General features: G+C 39.1%; 1 protein-coding gene across 2 annotated transcripts in view; it reads right to left on the bottom strand.

Moving 5' to 3' along the window:
- Nucleotides 1-2,061: 2,061 nt before the first annotated feature.
- pbx1a (pre-B-cell leukemia homeobox 1a) overlaps nt 2,062-23,804 on the bottom strand; it is a 110,789-nt gene continuing 89,046 nt past the window's right edge. Inside the window, exons 3-9 of one of the 2 annotated variants that reach the window (XM_017716963.2) lie at nt 22,462-22,706; nt 21,020-21,210; nt 19,451-19,586; nt 16,939-17,098; nt 13,804-13,916; nt 10,193-10,282; nt 2,067-2,608 (exon numbers count right to left, since the gene is read on the bottom strand). In XM_017716963.2, coding sequence (XP_017572452.1) covers nt 2,516-2,608; nt 10,193-10,282; nt 13,804-13,916; nt 16,939-17,098; nt 19,451-19,586; nt 21,020-21,210; nt 22,462-22,706 — 1,028 coding nt within the window. In that variant the 3' untranslated portion in view covers nt 2,067-2,515. Of the gene's footprint in view, nt 2,609-10,192; nt 10,283-13,803; nt 13,917-16,938; nt 17,099-19,450; nt 19,587-21,019; nt 21,211-22,461; nt 22,707-23,804 lie in introns of both variants that reach the window. The other variant, XM_017716964.2, reaches the window with a different exon arrangement.

Genomic DNA, 23,804 nt, shown 5'->3' with positions numbered 1-23,804 from the left:
GAGTCGAGGAGGCGTTCAGGTTAGTGAGTGTTGCCCAAAGTCTCGCAAATGCAAAAAAAAAACAAACAAACAAAAAAATAATAAAAATAAAGAGTGTAAGAATGTGCAATTAGAATAAACAGTACACTGAATAAATATGAAGCAGTGAATTTACTTCAAGTGTGTACAACGTTTCCACGCCAAAGTACCCAGACAGCCTGCCGATGAGTGAATTTTAAGTTCACCCGTTGCTGAAACCTCCACACAAAAGCTCACTAATGCTCTTGTGGCTGAAATGCTCTAATGTGGAAATGATGTAAACACCTGAATCAGGAAAACTGAATGCGCTCTTTTTCACTGTATCGTAACCTCTCCTCATGTAATTCAGATTAGAGACGGCACCTGTATCTATTCAAACAAACAGGTTATGGATATTATAATACATTCCCTTACAAAGGTGGAGGAGTGATAAACAGTTGAGCGTTTGAAAGCGATCTGAAGTGAGAGCGGATGGGGGAAATGACATTACACGCACCGTAATAACTTAATGTTTCCGCCATTTCCGCCACTAGTCATATTTCCGTTGACTTACACGTTATTATGGCTCAACGTACAGACAGCATCTCAAAAACAAACAAGGGAGGAAATGACCACAAATGAAATCTGCGTCAACACGGAGTTGGTTATGACATTTGGTCTGTACTTTCACTCTGAGGGAATAATGCGCCTTTATGCTGCATCCAGTAACCAGGTTTTGAAATAGTCCAAGATTTTCCTTTTATCTTTAGCAGAAATCCTTTAAATAAGAAAAGGTGTTTTAACTTGAAGTAAGTAAACTGACTGCCTTAAAATTTTGAGTGCACTGATCTAAGCAGGGCTGGGCAATATGTTTAAAAATTGCATCTTGGATTTTTAATATTTTTCAGCATTTACATGAAAAATAATACTCTGACAATGGTTCTCTGACCCAAAGAAGAACCACCACTTTTGGTTCCCTAAAGAACTATGTTTGAAATAAAGAAAATCCTTTAGAGGTTCACTTCATGTAAAGGCTCCAATTTAAGGGTTCTTCCTAGATCTGGAGCTTCTTTGAACTTCAAACAGGTTCTTTACACTCACTCACCTACCTCACCTCAATCAATTGCTTTCCAAAGAACTATTGAGTGAAGGGTTATTTAAACCAAAATTTTTTTGGTTTTACTATCAATCTTCCCTTTGAAAAGTGCATCTTGACAGTGCTACTTTTGAAATGACTCAACAGAGTGAATTTTTAATCAGAAGAGCCGGAATTTGTATCCTTTATTAAGTGCAATGAGAGATGCAAACTTGGAAGTAAACAAACTACTTCCACGTGGATTCAACTGCAGTAAAAACTAAAAACTAAAAATCTATTTAGAAATAATCTAGGATTGGTTTGCACTAAAAAACAAGGAAGAAGGACAAGAATGATGTATGTTTCTTTTGAATTACAGGGTTTGTTATTTTAGGGCGCAAAAGTTTTTTTTTATTTTTTTTCCTTTCATCTCTCAGTGCATTCTTTTAGCAACGCACTTCTCCAGAACTGAACTCCTGTGTGCAAAGCTGTGGATTTATCCATTGTGCTATTCAGTCGTTTACTGCGTTCTAGCTTGAGGTTTGCATTCTCTAAAAGGAGGGTTAACACACTGTGTAACAGTGTGGGTGTGAGGGCCGTTAAAAAAGCTCAGCTGCGTGCATAAAAAGCATATTATAATCGCCACTGTATTCGCAGTGTCACCTAGACTTTTACTGCCTCATTTTCATTACCCAGCCCTATTTATAATAGAAAGTAACAAGACAATTATTGGTGTGTTGCATTCTTTTATTTCACTCGAATTTCAATAAAATCTAAATTTTAATTTAGCCATTTTAATTTTAATTTTTTTTTTTTTTTACAGAGCAAGACATTTTTGCTAAGAATTTAGGTATTTTTGATTAAAATGAGGAATCCATTACTCCAATCCGCTTTTATTATTAAAATGATAAAAGGGTAAAGCAAAAAAAAGGTAAAAAGTAGCATGTAAGTAGTGATATATGTATATATATATATTTATATATAAAATAAAAAAAACAAAAAAAACAAAAATAAGACGAGATGCAATGTCACGTACCGATAGATAGCAAAAACAACTTTGCTTCAAAACCACTTGGACACAATACGTAAGCAGGTGCTGTCTTCCGATAATAAAGTTTCTTTTAGAAAACAAAGATTGCTCTTATTATTTCATATTGATTTTTTTTTCTCTGAGAGGTAGAATGAAGCATTAAATTGAAATATAAGGGTTGTTTTTGTTCCATTACTGAACGTAAGCCTCATAAAGAAAGAAACTGTCACAGGCGAGTTGCTGTGTCACCTAAAGTAATACTATGAAGCCTGAAACCTTCTGTAAAGAATTTCAAAAGCTCCATAGTAGCAGAGGGGTGGTATGATCATGTGTGGTTATAATCCCAAACCAGATGTAGCAGTGAGTCCTGTGAGTTTGAAGGTGGTGATGTGTGTGGTAATAGTCAGTGGAGATCAGTTGGACGTGTCAGAATGAACACTTCCGGGTCCTTCCGTGGGCGAGGTCACTGAGGAGGGGGTTGGAGCGTCCTGCCAGCCGCCATTCGCCTGAAATACAGAAACACAAACGACAACAGGTGTGAAATGATTTGCATATTTCACAAAACAATATAAAAATTAGTTGTTACTCAGGCCTTTTCACACCTGGCATTAACAAACACGACTGTGTGAAGTCAGAGACCCTTCATTCATTTAATTTCCACACAAAACGGCCATTAAGTTCACGTTATTCTCTTTTCAGCATCAGAGGGGAAAAAATAGGTGAAGAAACATTTGAATGAAAATTGCACAGAAAGCTCAACAACTTCTCAGTAAATAGTGTCTCCACTCTTTCCCTTTATTCCAGCTTCCGCTCTTTTCAGGAGACTCACTTTCAGCTCCTCAAAGAACCTGCAGACACGCCTCCAAAGCTCAGTCTGAGAAGCTGGTTGATGATTTTCTGAATCAAACCCATTCAGTGGTGCTGAGGTCTGGACTCTGGTGCGGTCAGTCAATCATCCTGATTCTTTTTTGATGTGTCCGTCTCCTTTTCTCAGTGAGGTTCTTCTTGATCAGCTACTCGTCCTTTCAGACCCACAGAGCTGAGTGGTCTTCTCACAGTGGAAGGATGGACAGAAACACCTGTGGATGTTTTCAGACCTGAAGCAGCTTGATCTTCTCCTCTCTCTCAGAGATCAAAGCTTTCAGCACTGTTTATCTGATGGGGGCAGTTTTGGGGTTGACCAGCTCTTCCAGGTGGTTGTTAGGAGCCTCATTTTCTCTGGAGCTTTGAATCAGTTTTTGAACTCCAGTTTTTGAAACTCCTGCTTTTTCGCTTTCCTTTGACTTAATGATTTATTATGCAAATCTTACATCTAAACTCCTGAGAGAGACATCCTGAAAAATGAATAACCTGTATGTGTAGTTTTGATTGGAAATGAAATAAAGGGGGAGGTCTCTGTCGTTGCGTAGTACTGTATCTTGTGTGAGCAGACAAAAGCAACAAAAGAAGCATTTTTGATTTTCTAAAGAACTAGAAAGAGATTCTAAGGTTCACATAACGTATAGGTTTGATATCAATTTAAGGATTCTGTCAGACACGGAGGTTCTTTAAAGTGAAAGGACTTTTAGGGAACCAAAGGCCGTTCTTCAGTGGCACCTTCATCTCTCTCCATAGTCTGAGGTTTCAGTGCTTCTTCTTTCAAATGTTATCAATCAGAAGAAATATAATTAGGACTAAGCAGCTTTTATTTCTCACCTGCAGTTTATTAAAAGAGAGAAATTCTTTGTTTCTACACTCACTGACCACTTTATCAGCTCCACTTACTGTATAGCTGCACTCTGTAGTTCTACAGTTACAGACTGTAGTCCATCTGTTTCTCTGATACTCTGTTACCCTGTTCTTCAGTGGTCAGGACCCCCATGGACCCTCACAGAGCAGGTACTGTTTGGGTGGTGGATCATTCTCAGCTCTGCAGTAACACTGACGTGGTGGTGGTGGGTTAGTGTGCTAGTTAGTGTTAGGATGACCAACCCAAACTGTGCAGCAGCAGATGAGCTGTCGCCTCTGACTTTACATCTACAAGCTGGACCGACAAGGTAGGAGAGTCTAATAGAGTGGACAGTGAGTGGACACAGTGTTGAAAAACTCCAGCAGCACTGCTGTGTCTGATCCACTCAGACCATCACAACATATGTATAGTAAGTGGAGCTTATAAAATGGACAATAAGCGTAGAACAAGGAGGTGGACTTATGCCTGATGTTATGCCTGATCGGTGTATTATAATACAGATTTCATGAGAAGTTACCGTCTTGCTTAATAATAATGGAAAGATTTACATTACTGACGTATTTTTGTCGATTCCTGACAATGAAAATTATATAAGGTTTTTAGCCTGGCTGTAATGAACTCTCTTATGTCTTCCATGCATTATTTTAAACTGTACATTTCTAAAAATAATAATAATAAAAAAAAAAAATCAAGCAGTATCTGCCCCCACACAGTTTTTTTCAGAGAAAGTGAGCCACAAAGTGAGACAATTAAAAGAAATGACAGCAAATGAACCATAAGACGAGTCATTTCCTGAACACGTTTTTCAAAGACGGATGATGGAGGAATCAATTATTGCAAATTATCACATTGGCTAAAGGAATGAAAGTATAATGGGTACCTAAAATGAAGGCCATTTCACATCCAGGAGACAGGTTGCCTAAAGAGCATTTGGAGCATTAATAGCAATTTCCATGCCATCAGAAAAAGTGTCTGAAAATGGGCTTTGGCAGCCTCTTATTTTCACAGCCTGTTATTTTAGATAGAGGCAGTCTGTAATCAAAAAAAGAGAGAGAGAGAGAAAAGCGAAGGGAGAGGGAAAAAAAAACTTTCAAATCTTCAGCTTTGGTGACACCCTATGTCTGTTTCAAAGGCGTAATTACAGCGGCGGTCTGGAGGGGGAAAGCTCCACCACATAAATGCTTTATGTCCAAGCCCCATCATTATCAGCAATGGGGAGAAAAGTGGAATAAGTTATCCGGGGGAATAATAATCCAGAGGAAAGCGTTCTTATTTAAAACAGTGAACAGTCAAAACGGAGATTTTCTCTGACTGTGTCTACAAAGCATTAAAACACAAAGGTTAAAGCAGGGAGCTTTCCTAAACTCCCTTGCAGGATCACTTCCGAGAAAGCAAAATTAAACCAGGGTGAATTTCTCTTACAATGGACGACCTGCTATCCTCCTCTGCATTCATCAAACAAAACGCTTAAAGTTCATTTAGATAATTTCAGGGGAAATTTCACCCTAAAATCTTTGATTTTTGTTTCATATTGAACCAATTTGGCAGTCAATAACATGCTGAGGGAACAGGCTTTCTGAACCACTTACATACTTGGATAAATGGAGACTCAGTGGAAAACGGACACGTTTTTAACACTGATATAAGATGCATTTTGGCAAAACGGAGCAAACAAAAAAAAAAAAACTATTCTGTAATGGTTTAGCAGTTTGAAACACTTTCTTCTCAATTTATTATTGACAATCAATTTACATTATGACGCAAATGTTTATCGCTGTTACAAATGTACTCTAAAATTTAATATGCTTGAAAAGATCTAGAAATTTAAAAAGTAAGAATTTTTTGATGTGCTCTGAATGACGAACAGTGATCAACAGTGCCACAGATGACACCATAATGACTGGGAAAGCTGTATAACATCAAATCTTGAAGATCATAGTAAATATCATTACAATACACACACACACTCACCGGCCACTTAATTAGGTATTGCTAGTAAAAGGTTGGACCCATTTTCGCCTTCAGAACTGCTTTAATTCTTCATGACAGACTTTCAACAAGGTGTTGGAAACGTTCCTCAGAGATTCTGGTTGGTTATTTGAGTTCCTGTTGTCTTTCTATTATCTGGAACCAGTCTGCCCGTTCTCCTCTGACCTCTCACATCAACAAGGCATTTTCGTCCACACAACTGACCGCTCACTGGATATTTCCTCTTTTTCTGACCGTTCTCTGTAAACCCTAGAGATGGTTGTGCGTGAAAATCCCAGCAGATCAGCAGTTTCTGAAATACTCAGACCAGCCCGTCTGGCACCAACAACCACGCCATATATATATATAAATATAAACATATAAATATAAAAACACCTTGTTCGTCCCAAAGTTCTTAAAATACTGTAAAGAAACATGGGTTTTGGTGTGTGTAATACTTTACACTGTCTAAGCTATTACTACATAAATAATAAAAATAACAAAATATTTTAATAAGTGATTCAAAATGTAGTGTAAAATGAAAATGCAGCTGGTAAAAATCTGCTCCAAGAAGTAGATTATTGCAATATATAGTGGTTGGTTAGTGTTGTGGGTAACACTTCTGCCTACTACACTGTAGACTGGGGTTCAATCTCCTGCTTGGACAAGCCCCCTACACTATACCAATAAGAGTCCTTGGGCAAGACTCCCAACACCACCTTCACCTACTACACTGTAGACTGGGGTTCAATCTCCTGCTTGGACAAGCCCCCTACACTATACCAATAAGAGTCCTTGGGCAAGACTCCCAACACCACCTTCATCTACTACACTGTAGACTGGGGTTCAATCTCCTGCTTGGACAAGCCCCCTACACTATACCAATAAGAGTCCTTGGGCAAGACTCCCAACACCACCTTCATCTACTACACTGTAGACTGGGGTTCAATCCCCTGCTTGGACAAGCCCCCTACTCTATACCAATAAGAATCCTTGGGCAAGACTCCTAACACCACCTTCACCTACTACACTGTAGACTGGGGTTCAGTCTCCTGCTTGGACAAGCCCCCTACTCTATACCAATAAGAATCCTTGGGCAAGACTCCCAGCACCACCTTCATCTACTACACTGTAGACTGGGGTTCAATCTCCTGCTTGGACAAGCCCCCTACACTATACCAATAAGAATCCTTGGGCAAGACTCCTAAAAATTGTAAATCGCTCTAGATAAGAGCATCCGCCAAACGCCATAAATGTAAATGCAATGACTTTGAAATTCACATATGATAACGATGTGTAAACATTCTCTATTCTGTGAAAAGCATACTCAGACTAAAGATGTGCATTTTAAATAATAACTAATAAGAGTCAGCTACCAGTAAAGGTTAAATTGGTTAATTACTGGGAAAAAAAAGACTTTGGCTGGCATCACACACACACTAAATAAATAAATAAATAAATAAATAAATAAATTCCCACTGAAATTAAACTTCCATTCAGTCGCTGGTGCATGTCTTCATGTTTAACAAAAGAAACAAATAAATGAAATATTAAATATTTACAAAATCTTTACTGAATGTCAATATCATGACATCATAGGCCATTAAGTAATTTAAGCTAATGCACAAGGTGTGGTAAACTGGTGGATAATTTACCTCATTAAACCATGATAAAATAACATTATCAGTTAATATTTGGTCTGTATTTTTTCCCTAATTTCTGGTGCTGCAATGTAACAAAAACCATATTAAATAGTGATTTCAGTTTCGCAAAACTGCCACACGCTATTCTACTGCTCCCAGTAACGCTGCATCTTTTGTCGGCTCTTTGACCAGCAGTGGTCAGTATGAAAACGTGACCAAAGCGTTTGTTTAGTAACGCAGCAGCTCTGGAAAAGAGAGCATGTGTGCATGTTTGTGCTGTTATTCCTCTCCTCACGCGCAGCCGTCTTGCTGTCAGAGCTGTTACGGTGGAGGATGTGTGATATGACCGATGCGGTTGGATTGCTGTCCCAAATCTCCACTCAGCTCTCCCCGGAGACTGTCTGATCAATTTCCTCTGCCAGCAACACGCACTGTCGCTGTGGATCGTACACGCCGGCCGCTGCTGCTAGTGCGCTAACTCGCTGCTCTTCTGACAAAACCCCCCACAGAGCAGAATCCTTCTGCTAAAGACTGATATGAAATTGTTGGACCGATGCAGAATTTAAGGGGGTAGAATATTTCAATAGCTGATAATGGAAGGCAATACTACTACTACTACTACTACTACTACTACTACTACTACTACTACTAATAATAATAATAATAATAATATGTTTTTGTCAAAACAGGCTCCAGTAGTTTTAGTCGCCTGCAAACAAAAATATCTCAAATAAACCGCAGAGGCTGCTGGAGGTGAAGCAGGTTTGTTGGCTTCTGTTATTTAACACTTCTTTTCTTACCTGCTCGCTTTACATAAAGGGTTATTTGTGTGTTCCTAATGATCTTAGAAGATCCTAATATTCTAAAAATACCTTAAAACTGCCAGAAACTGTGGTTTGTCAACACATTACAGGTGTATTTAAAACTATCACCTTATGACTCCTATTCGTTTATGGCAAGATTTTACTGATACTGTTAAACCAGTGGGACCTGAAATTCAGCTGCATCAGATATATGATGCATTGTTACTAAGAATTCTTCACTCCTGGTTAAATAATCATTATTTAAATGGGCCATTTTCTGATTTTTTTGATGACGCCTGTTTGGTTGATATGATAATGATAATTTTCCAACCTCTCTTTATCCATTAAAATTAAAAGTGCCTTTAAGACTGGTATATGTAAATAAGCCTGTTCTGATTGGTTAATTGTGCCTCATTTAAAACGCAGTCCAGGCTGCAACTCTCTTTATAACTTCTGCCTGAATGGGCAGGGCTAAACTGCAATAGGCTGAATCGACTGATATGTAAATTAGGTTTCTGTGACGTCATAAAAATAATCATCTGAAAATGGGCAGTTTATTGGTGCTTACTGACTCGTTTCCAAAAGGTTTTCCATGATACGAGCCCTTTAAGAGAAGCTCATTTCTGAGTTTCTGGACATTTGGACTTTGCGTGAGACCAGACTAACACCTGTGCACAGGCATTGGTGTTATGTGTGTGTGTAGTTGTGAGCGCCATGTTAATGCTGACGACCCCTGACAAGTCATGCCCGTGATCACCTTGGTCATTGTTACCAGGGCACCCGTCGCCATGAGCACCGCTCACCGACACGGCAACCATTCAGCTTCAACGAGCTGCACTTAAAGTGGCAAAGTTAGAGCCCATGGGCGCCACAGAACCGGTATTAAGCCACATTCTGCCACTTTTGAAGGCATTTTGTTTAACCCACATCTTTTTCCAACCATCTCAACACATCTTGGGTTTGGATCTACTGTTTACAAACAATGACCACATAAACAAAAAAGGCAAATCTCCATAATTTGCTTGCTCATGATACAAACTGTTGGTCATTTCAGGTATACTGGATGCATTTGATGAAAGCAAGATTCCAGCCTAAACATATAATGAATGGTTGTTTCTCCAATCTTACCAGTGGAGGCACTTACAGTTTGAACTTGAAGCAAAGGTTTGGGTACATCTGTTCAATTGACAAATCATGTGAAAATAAGTAAACAAATCTACAGAAAAACATTTTTCTGCAAATGTTACTGCACAGCCAGTTTATATCTAATACAAAGGAAAACAACAGAGCAGTAAATGTGGCATGTGCAAAATTTTAATTAACCCTTGTGTGGTGTTCAGGTCTGTAGGACTCATTTTCAGTGTTTACTAAAAGGAAAAGATGGAATTTATTATTATTTGAACCTCAGATTCTTCGGCCTTACATATAAAGAACATATAAAACAACCCATTTTCAGTGTCTTCGCTTTGCTCGTCTCTTATCTGAAGAAAAGGACGAGCTGGGTGGCAGAATGTGGCCAATGAGGTGACCAGTGACTAGAAACCTTAAGCACGTGTTATAATCCGCTGATATGGGATTTGTAGGCCGATGCCAACATCCAGTATTCTAAATCAAAAATTGAGATACAAGGTTTTCTTCCGACAACAGCGATATCTTCTAGGTGTATGTAGCTTGAAGCATAAGCCTAAAATAGACTGGCGGCTGGAAGAAAAAGCCACACTGATAACACGTTTGGTGCAGTTGTGAGCACTTCTGTTCTGCAATGCACTTCAATGTGCTCTGCTTACTGAAAAATTCAAATAAAAGAAGGATTATGCAGCTTCACTACAACCTACACTCGCCCCCAACCGGTGACCCACAGTTTGAGGCCCGCTGCTGACAGGGATGATGTGAGAGACTGAGCAGAGGGACAAAAGACAGGAGGATGAGAGGATGCTGCAGACTTACATTGATGCCCTGCGGACTGTAGATCTGACTGGCAGCGAGGCTGTCACTGTATCCGCCGGCTTGACTGATAACATGGCGAAGGGTATCCACCTGCAGAACCAAGAAAACAAAACAAAACAAAACAAAAAGAACAATATCAACAAAAGACATGTTCAGACAATAGAGCTGCAACAGAAGGACATCTGTGCTGGGAAGAAAGGTCAGGCAGCTATCAGAAGGCTACTGGGAATGGAAAAGGTTATCAACTGCAGCAGAAATGTTATTGTTTGTATTACAGAACCAGAATAATGAACTCAATTTGTTTCTGAATTGATTACGAAACAAAACACGGCTCACATTAATACAAACAAATGAGCCAGTGCGTAATGGGAACTGGGTGCTGAAAAAGAGGAGATGCCAATTTAGGCATTTTCAGTCACAATTTAACATTCGCACTAGAACGCAGATCCTTGGAAGTTGACAAAAGCACGCTGTAATTTTAAAAGAAGTCTTTTTTTTCCACACAGGAGGAGAAATTATGTGTAAATGCAGATTCTACACTTTAAATCCATATATTTGCGTTGGTAAGTAGAAAAGGAAATATTTTATTGTGATTTGAATTTGATGAGGTATTGCTGAGGGTACAGTTCCTTACACTCAGCCTCCCCGTCTCTCCTGCTCATCAGCACCAGCCTGGTATTAGTGTGAGAACCGGCTGAAACGGCTGAGCAGGAAACTGTTTATCTAGAATAAAGAGCCGGACGGACTCGGAGGAAACCGTCTGTCTGTGTTGTTGAAGGAGAATCTCAGGCAGGGTGGTCTACACGGCTATCGGGGGGCTACATCTCCCCCCATTCAAAGAGGGCATGAAGTTTCACAGACGGTGAGGATGAAGATCAAAATGATCCACAGAGAGACGGGAGTGAGTGGCAGCCCCTTACAATTAGCCCCCTTTATCCTCTAAATAATACAACTTTTTTCCCTCAAAATATTATGACTTGGGCGGCACGGTGGCGTGGTGGGTAGCGCTGTCGCCTCACAGCGAGGAGGGCCTGGTTCGATTCCCCGGCCGGGTGACCAGGGTCCTCTCTGTGTGGAGTTTGCATGTTCTCCCCGTGTCTGTGTGGGTTTCCTCCAGGTTCTCCGGTTTCCTCCCAACGTCCAAAGACATGCAGTCAGGTCGATTGGACGTGCTAAATTGCCCCTGGGTGTGAGTGACTGTCTGTGTCTGTCTGTCTGCCCTGCGATGGACTGGCGACCTGTCCAGGGTGTATCCTGCCTTCCGCCCGAAGACTGCTGGGATAGGCTCCAGCATCCCCCCGCGACCCTGACGGAGAAGCGGCTTAGAAGATGGATGGATGGATGGATATTATGACTTTATTCTCAAAATATTACAACATTTTTCTCAAAATACTACAATACTTTTTTCTTGAAGTTCTTCTATATTTATTTTTATTAAGTGGCCCTAAAACAGCGTCGTATTTCCCGTTATGTTACATTCAGCAAATAAACAGTAATGACTAAGTACGTTACAAGGTGCAGACATGTGTCTCTGTCTCTGTAGACAATCTGCTCACTTACTTTTACTAAGAAAATCAACAGAGCATGTCATTTGACCAGGGCGCCCAAACTTTTGTATGTGATTGCAAGTAGTTGCTACCCACGTCTGCTAAAGGCTAACACTGGCTTATTTTTAACTCTTGCCAAATGACCTTGTGCAAACAGCCGTTCTACCAAACTTTCACACCAGAGGAACTCATTAAAAAAAAGCTTCCTAAGGGCTTCTTCCACTGCATATTCATGAGGGACTCTAAGCCTAAGGACAGTTTATTCATTCGGCAGAGGCATGCCAGGAACGCTAGAAAGGAAAGTGTCACTTCGGGATGAAACGCAATGGCGAGTGTTTGAGAGGCAGAATGCTGGGCAAGGTCGGGCCGTCACAGCGCCAGCGCCACAGTCACACCAACGCCATGACAAGTGCTGTGCTGTTTCCAAGAATGTCTGTTGTGGTCTATTCATTTAGATGTTGACAATAGCTGTGGCTCGTAATTTGCTTCAGGCAAACAATAACCTCCACAAGGTCAGGAGGCAGTTTGTGACATCGATGTCCAAACAGAAGATCACAAAGCAGGCCTGACTGGACAGATTAACTTCCAGCGTGGTCACAATAGATGGACGCTGAGGCGGTAAAAATAAATCAGTTAACTCTGAAATAGACCCCTAACAATGATGCCGTAATACACGCCAGGTAGGCCTGTCACAATTATCAAAGTGTTAATATTTGAATAAACAAAATTTATAGAATATTAATAATGATTATATATGAATAATAAACAGTGATGTTCTGGATGTGAGTGTGTGTGTTTACCCATCTCCAAGCCTCTCCTCGAGGAAGCCCAGTATTATATTATAGTTAAAAAGCAGCTCCTGGTTTGACCAATCAGTGCTCAGTAAATTGAGCTCATGATGTCATTGATGATATTAACGAGTCTTTATTATATTAAGGATATTAAGAAATTCTTGTTACTGTTTATTGTTTTTCTGTTTATCTGAATTATGAATACGACTTTGTTCTAATGTATATTGTGATAAACTCCCTGCTGAGGTCGACTGTTTACACATTTGCTTAGATGCCTAAAACTTTCACACAGTGCTGTACAAAACTGTAAATGGTCTAGATACGAGTCACACAATGTTTTTTGGAAAACGTGCTAAACGAAAGAAACCGAGCTCTGTTTCGCCAGGTGATCAGCTTGATCTGATGGGTTTCCATGATTTAAACAAGCACAGAAATTATTTTGATCTATTCTCTGCATATATTCTACAGTGTGATCAATTTCTATTGTTTATCCTCAAAATTCACAGTAATGCTCAGCTAGTTTTTACATGATGTTAAAGAGACTTGAGAAGAGCTGAGATTAAAGAAATGCTAATGATCTATTTAGACTCACATTTTAAGAGATGGGAATCATATACATGGCAGAAAGTGCCATGTCTGTCCAAAAATATTCAGACAGCTGTTCTAACAAGCAAATCCACTACTGTAAGGTGATTTTACTGTCATTGACACACAACTTGCATAAACTCAATAGGAAAGCACTGACCAATAGATTGGGCCATTCTGGAGCAGCTGCACATGAGCCTAAGGTCACTATGTCCAGTGCCAAACGTGGTCTAGAGGGGTATAAAGCCCCCCAGCAAAGCCCCTGAGTGGAACTGTGTTCTCTGGAGTGATGGAGCTCCATCCAATACCTTTGGGATGAGTTGTAGTGATCCAGAACTGACCGTCCAACATCAGTACCTGACCTCACTAATGCTCAATCAAATCCTCACAGCAATGTTCAACATCTAGTGTGAAGCCTTCCTAGAAGAGTAGAGGCTGTTACTGCAGCAAAGTGGGAGAAACTCACTTTTAATATCCTTAATTCAACAATTAACAATAAGCACCAGATGATGGATCGTGTTAGACTGCTATGTTTTATTATTAATAATAATAATGATAATAATAATAAAATGTTTTGAATGAAGAAAAATGAATGCACCATTTTTTCAGAAGCGAACCAATCAGATTTCAGATTATACAGCCGTAACTAAATGCTGTATAAATGTTAAAGGCTAGCTGTGCCCCCTACCTGTGACTGAATGTTGGCGCCCACCTGGGCCCCCTGGTACGAGTCTCCGTTCAGAGACTGAACACTCATGAACAAGTCCCCGGAGTTTGACATGTTAAAAGAGGCGGCAGAACCTGAGAGTGAAAGAGGTCGAGAAAGAGAAAGACAGAGAAAAGAGGGAGGGAGGGAAAGAACGTTGAGAAAGATAGAGATCAGAGTCATGCAACAGCAGCACGGCGGTCAGAGTCAGAGAGGTTAGCAGCCAAGGGTTATTTTCAGCCAGTAAATGACAGCAGCGCAAAGAACACTATACAAGTAAATCAGTTCTGAAAAAGAAAGTTCAAACATTACAGATCATAAGATCAAAAGACTACTTCAACTATATTAATCGACATCAATCAAATAGGGGCATAAAATGCGCATCTTATTCTAATCTCAGGCAAATAATTAGTAGAAATCTGTGGAAAAAACTAAGACAGTTGAGATCCAGAACGATAAACAGAGCTATAAAGGAAAACTGTAGGACATCAAGAATGAAGTTACAGTAAAACTAAACTCTAATAAATTAATATCCAGAATAAAGTTGAAAATGAATACATGGAATCCCTCAAATTTCAAAAGTTATCAAATTTCTAAGAAGACAAAATATTATCAATAAAAAAATGACAGAAAAATACTTATCGTTTAATAACTCATTGTAGTTTCCATTTAGAAGTTCTTTTAAAAATAATAAAGTTCCAATAAAATGAATATCCAGGGTGAAGGTTTCACAAAACTAATAATCAGAATATAGTTCTAATAAATGAATAACCAGAATTCCTGAAGTTCACATTTTGAAGTAAACAAAATATTCTTCATAAAAATATAAACAATTACAGAATAATATTTATCATTTAATAACTCCTTGTTTCTCCCATTTATATTAATATGGACACAAAGTCCTAATAAAGAAATATCTATTAAAACTAAAATCAGTGATAAAAGGTCTGATAAAATAGTATCCATGATGAAGCTTTAATAAAACTAAAGTTCAGAACATAGTTCTAATAAATGAACACTTCATATTTCGAAAGTTATCAAATTTCCAAGTAGAAAAAAACAATCACAAATAAAAGTAATTACAGAATGATATTGGCCATTTAATAACTCCTCGTAGTTTCCCATTATATTAATATCAGGATATAGTTCCAATAAAACACATTATTAGACATCTCATTTTAAAACAAAATTAATAAAATTAATTATAATAAGCAAAATAAAATATTGCAATATAATATTTATCATTTATTAACTTCCCATGGCCCCTAGAAATATGTAAAATATGGAATATAACATCTAAAATAGCCTTTATTAGTTAACTTTAATTACTTTTATTAAGTTACTAGTGTACAATTTTTTTTATTAATATAATATTTGCGTTATTTACTGTTAATTCAAGTGATTACAAACTTTCAAACCATATTATATGGTTATCAGCCATTGTGCATCCATGTTAGGCTTAGCAACCAAAGGAGCTTCTGCAGTTCCAAGGAAAAAAGCTGAGACAACCTCGGCTCACACTGCAGTCAAGACGGACGGCCCAGCTTCAGGTCGCCACAGCCGAGTCATTTAGGAAGTGCTAATCGAGTCACAGTAGGAATCAAAGAACGCTATTTGTTCTTTAATGGAGGATGAATCCCCAGATGTTTAAGGCACCAGAGGCTTTAACTTAATTTCAACACAAAAAGCCACAGAGCTCTAATCGAATGCGCATGGGTCTCTAATCACGTCAGGGACGCAAGACAAAAGGCTGGCCGCCTCGTCGTAATGGCGTCCAGGAGGTCAGCCGGACAGAGCAGGGCCATTTACCTGAAGTCCATTTACTACTGCGAAAACACTGCGGCCAAACGACTGCACTCTGAGTGGACTTCAGCTCGAGAAAGTCCACCTTACGAAAGATGTGATAAGTAAGGTGTGACTTAATGGTTGAAAAAGTAAGCAAGTAAAGAGACTTTGTACTGTGACGGCCCTCAGGTTCAGGTTCAGGATTCAGAAGTGCTATTCAATTAGAGGTCTTACTGATCCTGATGGTGCCTGGAAGATTCTTTGCTAGACACTTTCTACTGCTCATATATCTATTGCTGACATCTTCACTGAACACATCTCTGCAGACGAGCATGCATGAGAACATCATTCATTCTTTTTTTATTATTCAGCTATTAATCCTAAGAGTTCTTTATCGGTATCTACAATTAATTATTCAGCATCTACTATGAATTATTCAGTATCTACTATAATTTAGTCAGTATCCACTGTGAATTATTCAGCATCTACTATGAATTATTCAGAATCTACTATGAATTATTCAGAATCTACTATGAATTATTCAGCATCTACAATGAATTATTTAGTATCTACTATGAATTATTCAGTATCTACTATGAATTATTCAGCATCTACAATGAATTATTTAGTATCTACTATGAATTATTCAGCATCTACAATGAATTATTTAGTATCTACTATGAATTATTCAGCATCTACAATGAATTATTTAGTATCTACTATGAATTATTCAGTATCTACTATGAATTATTCAGTATCTACTATGAATTGTTCAGTATTTATTATGAATAATTCAGTATGTACTTCTACTATGAATTATTCTGTGTCTACTATGAATTGTTTGGCATCTACTTTAATTTATTCAGTATCTACCAAGAATTATTCAGTATGTACTATGAATTATTCAATACCATGCAACTAATGCAAGTTCTGTAGTTATGAGACTGAGGTAGTGGACCCACAAAAAGATCCCATTTTAATATGTCAGAAACAATATTAACTATTATTAAAATTTTTAAACTTTAGTGAACCTGCATATGTAAACTATACAAACAATACACTAAGCTATTATAACATGACAAAATCTACGTAGTTTATTCAACACCTTCAGACTGCTGCATTATGATCCATTATGACACACCTAATTAAAATGTTTGCAAAGTAGACAACAAAGCGCTTCTGTAATGTAAATGTAACAAATGCCTGGGTAATTACAACAGCTTGCCCTCAATAAGGGCATGAAAACTCAGACTCGCTGTACCATCTCACTCTCTGTTTGGTTGAGTAATAACCACACGCTTCTGTCCAAACGCTGTTCAGGCCTGAACTCACCGGCTGAGTTTGGTGTGGAGGGCGAGTTAGCTTGGCTTCCCTGAGCGGAAGCGCTGGCTGCGGTAACGGCGGTCCTGGCAGCGTACATGTTGGCTTCTTCTTGGAATTTGCCGATGTTTTTCTTGTATCTGATCCTCTTGTTTCCAAACCAGTTGGACACCTAAAGGGGCGCAGGTATGCACATTTGGATAATGATCATAAAAAAAATTAATTAATTTAAAAAAAGCATCATCTTCAAACTGACATTGGAAAATATTTATCTGTTTAGCACCAAGTTTCACAACACAAATCCACAAATCTGTTACAGACATTCTCTACACAGTAGGGCTGCACAACAGACCTACGAATTCTCCCAAGCATCACTGCGCAATTTCAAGTGAGAGTTTGTTAAGTAATTAAAATCCAAATTTTGATACGCGTGTGTTAAGTGAGCTAATTAAGCAATAGAACACGAGAGGGAGTGTGTTACCGTCAACAGCTGTGATGACCTACGGCACACATGACAACACACCTCCCTCTTGTTTTCTACTGCTTTTATACAGCAGTTGAATAAATAAAGTAAGATTGGGCCGTGAACGAGGCAATTAATGTTTTAATGTTCAGTTCCTTCCTCCAAATTATAGCTCCTTAACGAGCAGCTACGTCAGAGTAACGAGCTCCGCCCACTCGCTGCTCAGCCGGCAGTTCGTTCTCCAGTTCCTTACACTAAATTCCCAAACTGTCGTCTCCACTGAGCAGCTTTTCAGTCGGCATCTGTGACAGAAGAACAGCTGAACAACCTGGAATCAGCCAGAAATGAACCCAACACCATTCGCCAGACGTGTCTGATCTTCAGAGTCGGACCAAATCAGACTGAGCCGTAAAACTGAGCCAATATCAGGTTCAGCTCAGTTTGGTCAGTTTCTCCAGATCAGTATTAATGTTGTTTTGTTCCAGCCGGTCTGTAAAGCTTCTTACAGCCCGTTTAGTTTGGCGAATGGTGTTGGGTTCATTTCTGGCTGATTGTTTGGCTTCAGAGTCTGAGCAAATCGGCTGTCAGTGAAATGTAATCTAAAAGTATCAGTTTTCTGTTTGTGGCAAAGTAAGAATTAAAAATGTTCCAATGGCTTCAACGGCTCCTACAGCTGGCAAAGTTGTTGCTTAGCAACGGCATCTCAGCAGAGTGATAGTGTTTGTTAAAAAAACGTGAAGTTATGGTGAAATAACAGCAGAGTTAGAACGACTCTCAAACTAATAGGCTGTTTGAAGTCACATGATTCTGATGGAGGGCAGGAAGTGAAAGGTGGAACGGATGAGATGGAACCGAGTCCGTACTAGTTTAGACAACACCGCGAGAAAAAGATAAGCAGAAAATCAGAACATTGATTTTTGAACTATCGAGGCAGCAGATAAAGGAACTACGCTGTCCTCCAGACGTCCTTCTACTAAACACTAATGAAAGCATACAAAAGTGTTGAGGCACAACTATACGAGGCTTCCTAGTCGAATTTTCCCATTCCACCTTAAATGGTGCAGTTATTCCTATAACACCTGACGCCATACTGTAACTGCTGCACCATTTAAGGTGGAACCACAGTTTTACTGGTGCTGCTCGTAGTTACTCCTCACAACTGTAGTTAGTCCTCACAACGGCAGATGAAGGTCCACAAGCCATTTTTGCTGCTGTTTCTCAGCCAATTTCTTGATTTTTTTCTCCTTGGTATTTGATAAAAGCTCCTCATACTTTTTCAGTTAAATCGAATTGAGAAATTGCAAACAACGCAAACCTTTGAGGAAGCACTTTGAGAGCTTGTGGCAGCTTCCAATATAGAAAATGACTTCCCGCCATCCATCTGCAGCTTGTGTCACAGGAACATAATGAAGTGACATTAGGGCTGGGCGATTAATCGAAAAGTAATTGAAACCTTTTTTTTTTTTTTAATTTAAATTCTGTTAATCCTCTCCTGACACTGTGTATTCATGTACTGTCCCCTTAAAAATGTACTACCACTCCCACAGTGCGACACAGAAACTACGGCTACGTTCACACAGCAGGTAAAAGTGGCACAAATCAGATTTTTTTTCGTTTGTTCAAAATATCTTTTAAATGTGATCTGTATGTGACATCAGTCTGAACAGATCAGCTCCTAAACCGACCCGCATGCGCACAAGAACAATGAGTCACGTTGCTTCATGTGGCTCATCTAAATGTTTATTAGGTCTCAGCAGTGAGAAATTATGACGACTGTGTAGTTGGATTGACGTAGACGTCGTGTGAATTGTGATCTGGTTGTTGAGACGATTTACATTAAGATACGCAGGTTTGAAATGTACAGTACAAACCTTTGCAGTCAGCTACGAAGGCAAAAAAACAAAAAGAAACAAAAAAATAATTGTTCATTAATTGTAACTGTGATACTGATTTGAGGTCATATCGCCCAGCAAACAGGTTACTGTGCAGCTGTACTATAGAGTATAATCGCAGTACAGTCACTGAGTTGGATGTGGTCGTCTTGTTGTTGAGTGAGCGAACCTGGGAGACTGTGATGGAGCATTTTTTGGCCAGTTCCTCCTTGGCCTCCTCACTGGGGTACGGATTACTGAGGTGGGAGTAGAAATATTCGTTCAGAATCTCTGTGGCCTGCTTGTTGAAGTTTCGCCTCTTTCGTCTGTCGGGGGAAAAAAAGAGAAAGAAAAGGAAAACATAGTAACTGAGACTGCAAGATAAAATGACAAAGAGGGTCTTTTATTTGAGGCTATTTTTACGCACCATATCCTACAGATTTCAATAACACACCATACTAAATCACCTTTTCACCAAGCTGCTCAATAAATCGGACATAAATGAGAGCAGGACAGACACTAATGGAGGGTTAAAGCATAACATGAACTAGTAGTTAAGCAGTTTAACTGGTTCAAGTAGAACATGCTTCTGACCGTCTTCATCCCCATAACATCACATCTAATCCTATATTATTGAAATTTTCCTCCTGGTGACTATAATATAGCACACACATCACTCAAGTGGGAGGTAGCTAGGCTGAAGTACAGCATTCACACCGCGTGGTTAGTTTAACACACTAAAGTAAACACTGAGAGAACTCCATACGCCCTCACATGCTTTCAAAATGGTTAATTTTTCAGATGCTTTTATGCCCGTCTTATTCACACGCCATGTAAATAAAATATCTGGTTCAATGATTCCATCAGCCTACATATCAAGACATGTGTGACTGTTAAAACTAACATTTCAATGTGTTGCGGTTACCGTTGTAATATCTGCAAACTCACTGCTTTGGGCTAAATTGTTCATAATCTCTGGGTGCAGGACATAATATTATAGTATCTGTTTGAGGCGCCGAGGAACCAATCACAATCCCACGGAAAGAGGGGGTCATAGAGTTTCTGACTGGCTCCCTTCAGTCTGAGAGGAGATGAGACCTCTGAGCAGAGCGTTCTGCGTTCTAGACGTCAATAAGACCGAATCCGTCAAAACTGTGCAGCCTGATTTTCATCAGCAGTGAAGCTCCAACAGCTCAGAGCGTTCGGCGCTGGTTCCACAGCACTGGATGATCTCCGAAATCCCACTGAAAGAGCCGTGAGAGCGGCGACGCCCGACACGCTCAGTCCAGTCTGGGATGAGTTTGGCTGTGGTGTTGATGTCGTCCGTACAGCTGGAGGAGGTTCAGACTGAGACCTTGAACTTTATGCTCATTTAAACCATTTACAGTTCACTGCATTGATCTGTAATGACTTACAAGTGAAAAATCATTTTGAAATCGGGTGAATCTTTTTGAATTATCCTGTATTAATCCTTTTCAAGTACTTTTAAATTTATTTGGCAAAAAAGAAAACGTGTAGTTTGCGTCTGAACTATTTTAAGGCTCATCATAACGATCAAACTTACTACATCTGCTGTTAAACACAACACACAAATAAGTTTTATGATGAACATAAATAAGTTTTCCCAGGTGAAAAGTACGTATTTTTACATTTTCATAACCTAATGTTTTAAAACAGAACAATAAAACGAAAAGGCCTGGAGACGAGACGGGTGCGTGGAGTCAATATAACTTTGACAGGGTACGTAACGTAGACAAACCTGGCGTCTAGGAAGCGAGAACGGAGGATCATGACGGCTTCGCACGTGCTCTGTTTGAGCTGCATCTGGATGGAGCTGAACTTGCGGTGGATGATGCCGACCATGCGCTCGATTTCTTTGGGTGAAATCGGCCGCGTGCGAGACTGTTCACGCAGGAGGTTCATCACGTGGGTGGTGAACTCGTTGCATGCCTAAAAATATACACACAAATATACAATGTATTATTTTATCTTTGAGCTTTCAATGATACTGTTAACCCCCTAAACCTAAAAACGTTTTAGTATATTTTCTATAAAATAAATACATTGTGAGGACTTGCACAAAGTACTTTCCAAGTTTTGTTATGTTAATGCTAATTTAGCAACAAAAGTACAGAAATGCATTTAATGTTTTGTACATTAACTATTCACAAAAATATGAAGGACTAAATACTCCTGAGATCAAGTTTCACACAGAAATAGCAAATGTTTTTTTTTTGCCAGACTTACATACTCTACATACGTTATACACCATTATTATCTTATTGCCATTATTTTGTTATTTGTTAATTTATTCTTATTCATATTCTTATTCTAATTATGATTATTTTATTGTTTGTTAGTCATTTTAATAATTTTTCGTTTAGTTTTTGATCTTTTTCTCCTTTATTTTTATTTGATTTTATTAAAATGTTTTAGCTATGTTTTAATTACTTCTTCATATTTTTTATTGTATTTGATGTATTTTTATACCTGATTTGGGTCTTTTTAAACTTTTAAACTTACTTTTATCTGTATCAACTTGGTAGCATTGTAAATGAAGGTCACTCTCAATGTACTCCAAGATTAAAGGTTGACTGATTGATTGATTGATTTATTGATTGATTTATTGATATATATCCATACAGGAGCAGTTTTGGTGTACATCACAGGTAGTGTATGTTTTATGGCTATGGTATTAACTGAGCCCACAGTTTCTCTCATATATTACAATAACACAATGGTTAACTGGAAAACTTACAAACTTAGTATAAATCAATATTATAGAGCTAAAATATGCATGACAACGCACTATAACTAAAACTCAGTAATATTGTTTTATGGTTACTGTAGGTGTGTTGTGGTATTTTTTTTTTAAATCTATGTTTATTTTTTCTAGTGTTTAATTTCACTGTTAATAGAAATGGGTACTTTCCTCCTATAAATAACAAAAACAGTTAATTGGAAAACATACATATTTAGTATACGTCCATTTCACAGGGCCAAAAATATGCATAAAAGTCAGTTTTAGTGCCAAGTCCAGTTATGTACATTATTCTAGTCACAAATTAATGCATTTTTAGTTTGACCCTGTGCTCTAAACTGGAACTGAAAAGCTAAAGAACAATTTTTCTGCCCAGTTACTGCATGTAATCAAGATTTTCACTTTTCCTTCTGTATTCTGCCTGAATTCTGTTCTCTCACCTGTTCATACTTCTCCAGCTCTGTGTGGTAGATTTGGCGGATTTGAGACAGTTTTGCTCTGTAATCTGAATGTTCTGCCGAGTTGTCCGCCCCAGCTCCGCCGGCGGCGGCGGCGGCGGCAGCAGCGGCAGCAGAACCACCGCCCTTCTCTGGTCCGGATACGCCTTCTGCTAACAGCATGTTGTCCAGCCGCATGAGCTGAGGATCTGGAGGCTCTTCTTCCTGGGCACCGCGGATGCTCAACACTGAAGAAAGAACAAAGAGACTTCTAAGGAACTACTCCACTGTGGACATAAGTGACAAAGTGAACTTGGGGAGGCAAAAAAATCAAATGTACCATTTTCCCCCTCTTAACCTAAATGTAGCTCAGCTAAGAGGTTTGCTTCTGGAGATACAAAGCAAAGGTAGCCAACAAGTAATGGAAAGTTATGTACAGTTAACATCTAGCAAATCACCACACGCTCTCCTCAAAGACAGTGGGGATTTTCACTAACCTCTAACAGACCTGATTATGTGGTTTCTGGCACTCTATGACACAATTTTATGTATAAACATGGACAAAAACATGTCACAGAAACAGTAGCAGCCATAATAAGTCTTAATTGTGTTCTTTATATATCAAACACAGTGCAGCCGCATTTTGTTTGACCTTAAAGGGTTAATATTTACTGAACTACTGAATTAACTCTGATAAGAAGTTAACGTCTCGCCAAAATCTGCGATTTTCAGTGTTTAGTTTGAGCTTTAGGTCTGTCGTCTTGACAATGTCATTCACTAAGGCTGCGTTCACCATCAGTATGCACCATCAGTCTGAACAGATCAGCTCCCAAACCGACCCACATGCCCAGAGAACAGAGCTTCACGAGGCTCATCCGGGGGTAAACAGTCATGACGACTAGCGAACACCAGTCGCTCCCGGTTTCGTCTTCGCCAGCATCACAGGAGCTGTTATGAAGATCCAGTGGTTGACGGCTGGACTCACCACCCCCAATGCGTTCGAGTTCGTCATGAAAAGGGCGCGTTATTTGGCCACAGCTACTTCTCTGGTTCGTGTCCTCGGACTCTTTAAACTGTTCTCTGGCGCTGCAGCCTCGGGCTCCTCCGGCTGCGCTTGGCCGTTTCGTTTGAATCTCCTCTATTTTTTTGGGTACAGAAACATCAACCTAAATGTTTTCGAGTCTCAACAGCGAAGAACGATGATGAATGTCGAGCTGTACTGACGTAAAAGTTGCATGAATTCTGATTTTGCTGTTCAGACTGAGTCGTGTTGAGATCGGATTTCAGTACCACATATAAAAGCGTCTCAGATCGGAATTGAAAATATCAGATTCAGTGCGTTTTTT

Source organism: Pygocentrus nattereri, chromosome 19 (genome assembly GCF_015220715.1).
Source record: "Pygocentrus nattereri isolate fPygNat1 chromosome 19, fPygNat1.pri, whole genome shotgun sequence".
NCBI lineage: Eukaryota > Metazoa > Chordata > Actinopteri > Characiformes > Serrasalmidae > Pygocentrus > Pygocentrus nattereri.
Note: the sequence above shows the minus strand (reverse complement) of the source record. Positions and strands in the feature narration are given on the sequence as shown.